Genomic DNA, 12,500 nt, shown 5'->3' on the forward strand with positions numbered 1-12,500 from the left:
CCTGTGTCGAGTAGAAAATCTAATGTTAATTACCTATACTTTCAAGATTTATAGTATAATTAACAGCAGAATATTACCTTGAGGAAAGGCACATGTAGCTTTGCAGCGTAGAAATACATGGCCATTTTTTCTTCCAGCGTCGTCTGGTGTCTTTGAAACTACAGGGTAGTGGCTGGGAAGTGGTTGGCACGCCCATGATGCCTTGCACAGGACCTTCCGTACCTCATAGTATATTCCACACTCTTACTCAGAGCCGAGAGCGTGTAGACTGTTCATGTTTCTAACTACGTCATCCATTGAGTTCCACTTTCTACATTTGTCACACAGGAATATGCTTTATTTTTTCTTATTTCTCCAACATCTTTCCTTCGTCAGTTATTGGGTGTAACGTGGTGTGGCGTGCGTGCGTGTGTGCGTGTGTGCGTGCGTGTGTGCGTGTGTGCGAGCGTGCGTGCGTGCGTGTTTGCGTGCGTGCGTGCGTGTGTAACGTCTATGCGTGTGTGCGTGTGTACGTGTGTGTGTGTGTGTGTGTGTGTGTGGTGTGTGTGTGCGTGTGTGCGTGTGGGTTGTGTGCGTGTGTGCTTGTGTGCGTGTGTGCGTGTGTGCGTGTGTGCTTGTGTGCGTGTGTGTGTGTTGTGTGTGTGTGTGTGTGTGTGTGTGTGTGTGTGTGACCACGCGCGTATGAGTTTTTATTTGACCAATAACTCAACTAGTACTTCATATTAAACTTACAAATAAGTGATCTATCGGTTACCTGTAATACCCTGTATTTATTTTCTGATACAATCTTACTTAATATTCATGCAAAAAATAAAACTAATACACATGCCTACATCATTGCCTTCTGTAGAATCGAAAATCCAACGCGATTGGCTAACGACATCATTACTCATCTTAAACGCTTATTGGCTGTTAAATGCACTGCCAGGCATAGGGCGAATTAGGGTAAACTATCGTACACTTCATTCCACACAGTACTCACTCTCACTCTCTCACTCACTCTCTCACTCCACTCACTCACTCACTCACTCACACTCACTCACTCACTCACTCACTCACTCACTCACTCACTCACTCACTCACTCACTCACTCACTCTCTCTCTCTCTCACGTACGAAAACCAAAGTGCCGTAGCGCTTAAATAAAACAGCTGTCTCACACACGGAGTTCTTGACGTGTATAAACAATAATATGGCAATTAATATTTGAATTACTTATACCTGGTTATAACTCAACTGTCGTAAAAACAAATATTTTACTGATTTACTTCCACTTTCCTAAAATGCTATATCATTATTGTTAAAGTTATTATTCATATACTGGTGATGTTGACCATTATAATGATAAATGATAATGCAACAATGACAATGATAATTAAGGACTATTATATCAACAATGGCAGTGATAACAGTGATGACAGTGACAATGACAGTGATTATAATATAATCATAATTAAAATGATTGCAAAATTGAAGAAAAGAATTCAGACACCGTGCGTTTTCGAGGAAAATATTTTTAATGAATGTAAAGAAAGAAAAAAAATCCGTGTATGATTGGTTTTTAATTTATCTATAGTTACAGAGACCTAATCCCGATCATACTTTCTATGGCTGTGTCGGGATAAATATTCATTCCAAGACATAATTGTATGATAACTAAAAAATTCAGGGCATTTTAAAAAGAGCTTACTGCGCTCGTTGGGATCTGCGCAAAAGACGAATTTAAGGGGAAATAATGAAAACGGATTGAAGGTTTTATGGGTTTTCCCTTTTTCTTCTCTTTTTTATATATAATATATTATTTTTATATATTATATATAATATATTATAATTTTATAGAAAAATAAAGAAAATAAATATATCCATTAAATAAGAAACCCAAATAAATTGAAGGACAGAACTGAAAAAAAAAAATCAGGACGGGATACGTGGCATTGGCAAATGCCCCCAGCCACTCGCGACTGGCCCTGTGCAACCAAGAAATGTAAATTTTGTGTGGTGTTGTGGTGTGTGTGTTTTTTTTGTGTTGTGTGTGTGGTGTGTGTGGGGTGGGGTGGGGGTGTGTGTGGGGTTTTGGGGTGTGTGGGGGGTCCCGTCAGGATAGTTTGGACTATTGTTTTCCTTTTTCTCGTCCTTTATTTTATATATAAAAATTAAGGTAGTGTTGTTTGGTATATAATTTACACCCCCAAAAAAACCCCCCACACACACACACACACAAACCACACACAACAAAACCAAACCCACAAACACACAACACACAACCCACCACCCCACACAACACATATATAATTGTTTTTTGGGGATTGCACAGGGCCAGTCGCAGAGTGGTGGGGAAAATTTTCCCGGCCATGGCGACCCTTCTTTTTAACGATGGAGACACAACCATTTCGACTCCCCGGGGGAAGGGAAATTGTTCACAGTAGTCGGAACCCACCCCCAACAAACACCGATATTTGGACCATATCAGTTTGTTTAAAAACCCTCGACATTCGGCGAGCGACAACGACGGGTCTCCCAGTAAAGGGCACAGATCGTGTAATTATGGGAATTTTTCGGATTCCCCCGGGGATTGTGTTATAAGCTCTGATAAAAGGTTTGAATGTTACAAGATCGAATGGCCCCCGTTTGGGGGTTTTTTTAAATTTTTTTTTTTTTTAAAAAAAACATGTTTCGTCTCTCTTCTCTCTCCCTCTCTCTCCCCTTTTCCCTTTCTCTCTTATTTAAAAATTATATATTAAAATAAAATAATTTTAAAATTAAATTTTATATTAAATATATAAATTTTATAAAATATATAATATTGAAAAATATATATATATATAAAAAAAAAACCCCTTAATTTTAATATAATATAAAATATATAATAATATTATATATTAAAGTATGTATTTTAATATATAAAATATAAAAATTTTTTATATATTAAAATATATAAATTTAAAATATTTATATTTTATTTATATAATTTTATATATATATAATTTTATATATATTATATTTTAAAAATTTTTGATGGTGTGGTTTTGTGTAGGACCCGCCCTCGTCGTCCGTTTTCAATTTCCCCCGCGGCAGCAGTCGAAAAATACCTGCGCTTTTGTGGCCCCCCCGCCTGAGAAAAAAGAAATATCGCCCAAAAAAACAGGGGTGGGGAAAAAAGCGTGGACAAAAAGCCCAAATTTGGGGGCACAAAGGAAAAAAAGAATGCCTCCAAAAATTGGGGCACCGCGTGGGGTTTTTTTTTTAAAAAAAATTTTATATAATTTAAAAAATAATTAAAAAATTTTTATTCTAAGTTTTAAACCCGGGGGAATTTTCATTTTAAAAAAAATTTTTCTTTAAAAAAAAACTAAAGTTTAGATTTTATCAAACCCCCCAAAATTTTCGGGGGGGGCCCCCCTTTGCTGAAAAAAAGGTTTTGGTTAAATTCCCCAAAATTTTTTTTTTTTTTTTGAAAAATTTTAAAAAACAAATATTTTAAAAAAAATTTTTATTAAATTTAAATGAATTTTTAAAAATAGTTAATATCATAATATTTTTTTTTTAATTTTATATGAAAAATATTTTCAAAACAAAAGGGGAAGATTTAGGGCAGGTTAATGGTCCAAAAAATAATATTTAATTAATTTTTTATAATAATATATATTTAAAAAAAAATTTTTTTTTCGCCCCGGTGGTTAAGGGCCCCCAAAGGGGAAAAATATCAAAAAAAAGGAAAAAAATTTTTAAAAAATAAAAAGGGGCTTTAGGGAAAAAAAAAAAAAAAAAAAAAAAAAAGAAAAAGGGAAAAAAAAAAAAAATTAATAAATTTTTTCTAAAAATTTAAAAAAAAATACAAAAAACATTAATAACATATAAAATAAGTTTTTTTTTTACACTTAAATTGTTTTGGTATGTTGGACTTTAAATTTTAATTTAAAATTTTTAAAATTATTTTTTAATTATTTTTTTAAATTATATCATGTTTTGTGTTTTCAAATCTTCATAAAACTCCGGGGAAATGAACTCCAAATCCTCTCTTAAAAAATTGGAGGGTTTTGTGCAGGGTTATTAAAAAAACCAACCCAACACAAAACCACCCCCGCCACTTTTCAACCCAAAAAAAACAAACACAAACCCCCCCCCCAAACACACACCCCCACACCCCAAAACCCCCCCAAAACCACCAAAAACCAACCAAAAAAACAAAACACCAAAAACTTATTTAAAAATTATAATATTTATTAAAATAATATAAAATTTTTTTTTTTTTTTTTTTTTTTTTTTTTTTTTTTTTTTTTTTTTTTTTGTTTTTCAGCATCTTTCGAAAAGGTAGCCTTCCAATTTATTTTGGATTTTGGCAGTGTTTTTGTTTTGGTGCCTTTCCTTAAAACGGGTTCGGGGCAACACTGGTGTGCGGGATTCCCAATCCCTGCGCTTTAGTTTCAAGGGAATGTGTTTTCTTGGTGAATCGGGCTCAAACCAGGAGCTTAATTTTTTTGCCCCACAGGGGAATTAACTCAAACCAGGGGTAATTATTTGTGTATTATATGTCGTGTGTGGGTGGCCAGGGTTGACATGGCTAAACTTCCAAAGGTTTTGGTTCGAGGGTTGATACCGGGGCCTTTTCCCCTTGGGAAGGAATTAACCGATTTATAGATTTTGGGAAGCCACAATAGTGTGGTCAAGGGTTTTTTTAAATGGGGGGGGTTTTAAAAAAGGTTAAAGGGGCCTTTTTTCCCCCCATGGAAAGGAAAATGGGGAAAAGAAAATTTTTGGAAAAAAAATGTCTGTTCTGTGTAACCCGGGGTCCAGAACTAGTAAAAAAAAATTCTATTTTTTTAATTTTTTTTATTAATATAAATTTTATATATTTTAAATTTATATTTATTATTTTTTAATTTTTTTTTAATTTTATTTTATAATTTTTTTTTTTTTTTTTTTTTTTTTTTTTTGCCCTACAAGGACTTTTGGCGATCAGGTTTTCCAGATTTTCTTCGATTTCAGACCCCGAGGGTTTTTGCCTTTTCCCTTTTCCCCCCGGTGTTTTAGAGTCAGTCTCTTTACCGGTTTTGGGCCCGGGCAAGACTTGGGCTGGCTGCCCCCCAGGGTAGGTAGGCAATCGAGGCGAAGCCCTTGGGCCCAAGGGGGAAAACGCGCCGGGCCGGTGACTGAACCCTCAAAATAGATTGCCGTGGACAGTTTTCGCCGAGCTCAAAACACCGGCCCCCGCGGCCTAAAATATATAAATATATATTATATAATATATATGTGTTATATTTTGTAAATATATATATTTATATATAAAATTATAATATTTAATTAATATATATATATTTGTCCGGGGTAAGAAAATTTAAACTGCACCCGGGGTTCCCTTGAAAAGGGAAAGCACCCTATTAGCTCCCTATGCCAGGGTTGCGGGAAACTGTCGGCAGCAGGGCAGTGGATATCGGGAAAAAACCCTTTCGGTTCTACTGATTACGGGTTCCCCAAATATGTCGGGTTTACAGTGTAATTTTTAAAGCGGAGAAAAGTTTCCCTAGTTGTTGGAATGCGAGTTGAAAAGGGCCCTGGGGTTCCCCAAAACTTTTTTTTTCTCCTGACAAACCTCAAACCCCCAATGTTTTAAATACAGAAATGATAATTCATACCAACCCCCGTCGCGGGGTTATCAAGGGGGCGCGTTAGTCAGTGGGAACCGGTGACAATGTAAATTGATTGAAGAAAAAGAAGATAAAAAAAAACATGCCCAATTTAAGAAACACTTTAAAAATCGGAACGTGGAACGTAAGGAAATGAAAGAGATTTTTAAATTACATCTGTCTGTAACGAAATGATAGATACAACATTAAAAATATAGGAATCGGAGACCAATTGGAAAAAGTAATGGAATTTTCAAAACTAAAGAAAACAAGACATTTCTTTTTTCTGGAAAAGAAGAAGGAAATTATAGTCACGGAGTTGCTATGATTCTCGCGAAAAAAACTGCAAATGCACTAATGGGCTTCTTCTTTTAAGGGTGGGTTCATGTCGACCCGCCCGGGCACAGATGAATTTAATTTATTTTTCATTTGTGATGCTCTTGGAGTAAGAGTGGTGGGTCCCCATTTCCTTCCACGGAGTCCCGGTGGCCCTTTTTAGGTAAAATTTCCATTTTGGGGGCTTGGGACCAGCACTTGATTTGGGGGTTTGGCCCCCCAGGGGCTAGGTGGGAAATCAAGGTGAAATTTGCCCAAGGGAAAAAGGGCGGTGGGTGATCAAACCCCTTGAACTCAGATTGCCGTCGTGACAGTTTGAGCGACGTTTTAAACCATTCGGCCACCGGGGCCTTATAATTGGGTACAGCCCAATAAATGATGCATTTTAAAATCAGAATAAAAGCAAAATCTAAAAATTAGTATTATAAAATGCTATCCCCAAAAACATTGCAATGATGAAGAAAGGAAAAAAATTTTTATAACACTCTCCAAAAAACTTTAGAACAATCCAAAACAGAGAATAAAAGTAATCATGGAGACCCAACACCAATTGGGAAAAAAATGTTTAAAAAAAGCACCAGTGGAAAATTCGGCCTTGGAGATATAAATAAAAGAGGTAAAGATTTTTTTGAATTCTGTATACAAAAATTAGTTAACCCAAAAAATTGTTCCAACACCACCCAAGAATTTGTACACGTGGTTTCCCAGGCAAAAAAAACACACAACCAAAGACTACATTGGGAAACCAAAAAGGAAAAAATTTGCTTTAAAAAATGCCAAGACAAGACCTGGTGTGATGCAACGGACCACCAATATAACTATCGATTTTAAAATAAGACTCAAAAAGAGGGAGGCCAACCCCACCTCAAAACCCGATACAAAAATCTTGTAACAATACAAAATTTTACGTGCAAAAAAATTTTGAAGCATCAATAAATGTGAAGATGGAAAAAACACAAAGGTTGTGGGAAAGAAGAAAAGAACTTTTGCGAGCGTGCTTAAAAAAAACTATCGCCAAAAAAAAAAAAGACAAATTCACCCTGGAATTGAAAAAACACAAAGGAAATGAAAAAAAGATCCTAAATAAAGGGTATCAAAATCCTTTGAAGAAGAAATTTAAAAAAAAAAAAACAAAAATTCAAAGATTATGGCGACAAGATAAGGAAAAATATCTAAATGAACATTCCCAGAGAATGAAAACTGTTCTATCAAAAAGGGAAAAAACTAAAGAACTTCCCAAAGGGAAAACGAAACATTACACAAAAATTTTAAACTAAAGGCATATCAAAACTGAAGATGGATTTTTTATGTGTTTCCCAGCAGTTATTAACTACAACAGCTACTAGATAAAGTAAGAGAAGAAAGCGAAAAGGTGGCTTGTTTTTTAAAATCCCAAAAAAAACTAAGATCATGAAGATTCAAAGAAAACCCGGCAGTGAACAGATGAAATGTACAATAAATGGAAGGGTTTGTAAAAAAGTGAAAGGGGGTCACTTATTTTCGAGCGTTTTAACTAAACATATGAGATTCACCGAACATAAAAAGAAAAATTACCTTTCCCAAAAAACCCCACATTTGCTTAAATAACATCGGAAAACCCGAAGCTTTTCCTTTCGGACAAAGGAGGTTATGAACTCATTGTTTTCCAATTGCATCATAGGGGTTCGAGTTTTGGGGTGCTGAAGTAGACAAGAAAAAAGATCAATGTTTGAAATGTGGTGTTAAGACGAGTTAGATTTCCTGGACAGAGAAGAAAACAAATGATGAAGTGCTGAGAAAAAAAAGTAAAGACCCGGGTGTTGGATTCTTTAACAAAGGAAATTTAAAATTTATGGTCAAAGATGAGAAGATAAGATTTAGAAAATTTTTGACAGGGATGGTGAGGGGAAAAAGAGGAGAGGCAACCAAAGACAAGACTGAGCGACAACACAAGTATTGCGTGTTTCGAGGGACAAATGGAAAAAAGCGCAAGACGAGTTGAGTGGCAAAAGGGTGGGGGAGGGTCCACGGTGCCCAAAATGAGCATACCCTTTTGATGAGATATTTTATGTATATGATATATAATATATAATATAATATATAATTTAAAATATATTATTATATATATTATATATATGTGCGGCGAGGTGTGTGCACTTGCATGATTTTTTTATAAATTTTGGGAAATCAAACTAGAGTATGAAACCTTTAGCAAGGAGTTCACCTCGTTATATAAGCATACTTATAATGGCATCGGGGCCCCGGTGGCCGAGTGGGGAGAGATCGGAAAGGATTAAGTATCTGCTGTGACCCCGGGGCTCGACATGAAAAACCACCCTATATTCTTTTATTTTATTTTATATATATATAAAGATTTATATATATTATATATAAATGTATATATATAAGAATATAGTAGTATATGTTATATAATATAACATCATTTTACAGTGGAAAAAAAAGGAATTTCAAAATAAAAAAAACAAGACAGTTTTTTTTTTTGGAAAAAAAAGAAGGAAATTATAGTGACGGAGTGCTATGATTCTCACGAAAAAAAAAACTGCAAAGCACTAATGGGTACAGCCCCAAAAAATGATGCTTTTTAAACAGAATACAAGCAAAACCTCAAAACATTAGTATTATACAATGTATGCACCAACCAACTTGCAAGTGATGAAGAAATGGAAAATTTTTTTAAGACCTCAATGCCAAAGTAGGCAAACGTAATCTAAAAAAAAGACCCTGTGGAAAATTCGGCCTTTGGAGAATAAGAAAAAGGGGAAAATTTATTGAATTCTGTGTACAAATAACTAGTTTAGCTAAACATTTTCCAACCCACCCAAGACATGGTTTTTTACCAGACAAAAAAACACGGCAACCAAAAATGACTCATTGTGTGAACCGAAAGGAAAAGTTGTATAAAAAGCAAGACAAGACCTGGTACCGACTGCAAAAGTGACCATCAGCTCAACTATCGATTTTTAAATAAAACTCAAAAAAATGAAGCACCAACACCACCCCTAAGCTCGACTAAAAATTTGATAACAATTACAGAATTTTCATCAAACAAATTTGAAATATCAAACAAGTGAAAATGAAAAAACACCAAAAAGAGTTTGGGAAAAAGGAAAAGAACTTTGCTGAGCGCGCTTAAAAAACTTTGCCCCCCCAAAAAAAAGATAATTCCCCCTGGAATGAAGAAAACCCTAAGTGAAATTGAAACAAGAAATGCCAAAATCAAATAACCCAGTTGAAAATAATTTTCAAAAAACAAAATAAAAAATTCAAAGATTTTTGCGATGAGATAAAGAAAAAATTTAAATGAAAATTGCCCGGAATGAAAATGTTTTATCAATAAGACAATAAAGAACTTACCCAAAGGGGTATGAAAAATTAACGAAAATTAAAACCCACAATAGACCTATCAAAAAAAGAAAATGGGCTATTTTATGGAGGAAAAGAAGTCAAAGATAGGGAATCAATATTTTTCCCAACTAACAAAAAAAATAAGATCAAAACAACAATATGGGACAAAGACTAGACGAAGAAAAAGCCCAAAAAAAATTAAAGAATAACAAAAAGCCGGAAATAGATGAAATAGCAGCAGAAACAATCAAGAATCTGGCGAAAGTGTTAAATACTTTTTTACAAATTGTGCGAAAAAAGGAAGAAAGAAAGCCAGAAAACTGGGTTTAAAAATCAGTCTTTTCTCCCATACCTAAAAAAGGGGGTGCACTCCCCAAGCAACAATAAAAGGACAATTGTTAAAAGTCAAAACAGCAAAATTTTTTTGAAAATTTTTGGAAAAAATGAAATTTAAATTAAGAGAAGAAATTGCAGACGAAAAAAGAGGTTTTTGCCCCGGAAAAAGGTACCAGAAACAGAATCAAAAATGATCTAGAGAAAAAACAGAGAACAAGATATCCTCTGGAATAACATGAACAATATAGGTTTTCCCAAAAACATCATCCAAATTGGGCCCCAACAAGCAACTGTAAGAAACCCCAAGGGTTAACAGAATGGGTTTAAAGTAACAAGGGGGCGACAAGGGTTGCATTCTGTCTCCACACCTTTTTTAAAATAAATCTGAAGCAATTTGAGAGAAAGCTTTAGAAACATTTGAAGGGAATGAGATGTTACAGGGTACAAAATATCAAATTTAAAATATGCCGAGACATAGTTTAATTTCCCGCAGACATTTAAAATACAAAAAACGCAGATAAAGTTAGGAAGAAAGCGAAAAGGTGGTTTGTTTCTTAATGCAAAAAAACAAGATCTGAAGATTTGAAGACAGTAAACGTGATGAGCAATTACAATCAATGGAGGGTTTTTAGAAAAAGTGAAAGAGTTTTATTTCTTGGAGCTGTTTTTTCTAATACATATGATGATTTACCCCGGGGATAAAAAGAATTGCCAATTTCCAAAAAGCCACAGTTTTCTCCAATAACATTGGAAAAACCAAAAAATTACCTTTCGGACAAAAATGAGGGTTTTGAAATCATTAGTTTTCCCTTGCGTCATATGGTTGAGGTTCCGGGTTTGCTGAAGAAGATAGACAAGAAAAAGGCAAAAGGTTTTGAAGTGTGGTGTTTCAGAGAAACTTCTTTTTTTTTTAACGTAGGTTCATGTTTAGCGCCGGGTCACAGCATGATATTAATTTTAGTTTTCAGTTGTGAGTTTGGAGTGAGTAGTGGTAGGGCCCAGTTCCCTTTCCCCGGAGAGTGCCGGTGTTACCTTTTTTTAGTAATCATTTTTCTCTATTTATCCCGGGGTTGGGGGAAAACACGGATTGGGTGGGTTGGCCCCCCAGTGGTAGGGCAACGAGGGAAGTTCTTTCCTAAGGAACAACGCGCCGGCCCGGGACTCGAACCCCGAACTCAGATTTCCCTCGTGACAGTCTTGAGCCGATGCTTAACCGCCACCCCCGGGGCCTTTTGGGGATCATGGGTTCCATGATTTTCTGGCAATTTTTGAGTGGTGGTTTTCCTGCCTTTCCCCTGGTGTTTTTTTTTTTTTTTTTTTTTTTTTTTTTTTGGTCACCACTCTATTACCGGCAGAGGGGCTGGCTTTGGGCCCCCATTTGGGTAGGTAGGCAATCGAGGTGAAGTTCTTGCCCAAGGGAAACAACGCGCCCGGCCCCCGGTGACTCGAACCCGAACTCAGATAACCGTGTGACAGTCTTGAGCCCACGCTCTAACATTGGGACAGAGAAGAAGTCAAAAAATGAAGTGCAAAAATAAATTTTAAAGACCCGGTGTTTGGGCATCTTTAACAAAGGAAACTAAGTTTTTTTTCAGTGATGAGAAGTAAAAAAAAGAGAAAGACTTGCTGACAGGGATGGGGAAGGAAACAAAGGGAAAAGGCAAACCGAAGACAAGACGAGCGACAACATCAAAAAAGTTTGCGGGCTGTCGATGTACAAGTAGCAAGAAAAAACGCAAATGAGTTTAGTGGGGAAGGAGGTGGAGAAGTCCAATGCTGCTCAAAATGGCATACCGGATTTATGTGAAAATTTATTTTTTATAGCGGAATGATTTTTGGGTGTAAGCCGTGGATCCCAAAAATTTTAAAATGTGCAGGTGCATAAAAAAGCGGGGCCTCCTAAAAAAGGAAGCTATCTTTAGTATGAGTAAACTTCCCTCACAAGCTTTTTTGGGTGACCAAGATCCCTACCCTGGGGAGAATAGTTTTGAAACATTTTGGCGGGTTTTGAATCCCCCATTACGATAGACTCACCCAAATACCGCATCTAGGCTTGAGTATCCAAATATGCAAAACTGCATAAAAAATAGCAACTCACTCAGCACATAATTAATGGTTTAATGTGTGTGTGTGTGTGTGTGTGTGTTGTGTGGGGGGTTGGGGTGTTGAAAAATAATTACGCGCCCAAACCCAAACAACAAAAATAAAAATTTTTTTTTTTTTTTTTTTTGGGGCCCGGGTAGCCAAAAGGTTTTTATTTGTGTTCGGGGGGTTGGGGGCCCCATTTTTTTCCCCCGGGGGCCCCGGGGGGGGGGTGGGGGCCCGAAGGGGGCCCCGGGCGGGGTTGGTGGGGGGGTTTTTTGGTTTGGTTTTTACGATTTTTCCTTTTAAAGGTTTTAAAGGTTTAAATAATGGCCCCCCAGGTTTTTTGGGGCCCCCTTTTTTTTTTTAAACCATATCAACGATGACTCACCACTACCGTATCTAGGTTGACTACCAAATTTAGGGGATTTTACGTGTCTTAGCGCCCCCGGGAAATGGCTTGCGGATTTGCAAAGTCAAACCCAGTACGGCAGTGGGGAGTTTAGGCTGACAGATGGGGTTGTTTATAAAAAAAATTTTATATTATTAAAATATATATTAAAATATATATACATATTAAAACACGTTGTGCTATATAATATATATATAATATTATATATATAAATAAATTTTATATAATATATTATTAATCTCATAACGGTGTGGTGTGGTGGTTATTGGTGGGGTTTTTGTGGGGTGTGTGTGTGTGTGTGTGGTGTGTGGTTTTGGGGTGGTGTTGTTGTGTGTGGGTGTGTGTGTGTGTGTTGTGTGTGTGTGT

At 36.0% G+C, this 12,500-nt stretch overlaps 1 protein-coding gene across 1 annotated transcript in view; it reads right to left on the reverse strand.

Annotated features, from left to right (window-relative positions):
* LOC119575948 (ras-GEF domain-containing family member 1B-like) overlaps window positions 1-12,500 on the reverse strand; it is a gene marked incomplete at its 3' end in the record, with an annotated part of 35,986 nt that overhangs the window by 21,842 nt on the left and 1,644 nt on the right. Inside the window, 1 exon segment of the mRNA XM_037923481.1 lies at window positions 78-310. Coding sequence (XP_037779409.1) covers window positions 78-125 — 48 coding nt within the window.

The sequence above is a fragment of the Penaeus monodon genome, chromosome 8, assembly GCF_015228065.2.
Source record: "Penaeus monodon isolate SGIC_2016 chromosome 8, NSTDA_Pmon_1, whole genome shotgun sequence".
NCBI classification, from domain to species: domain Eukaryota; kingdom Metazoa; phylum Arthropoda; class Malacostraca; order Decapoda; family Penaeidae; genus Penaeus; species Penaeus monodon.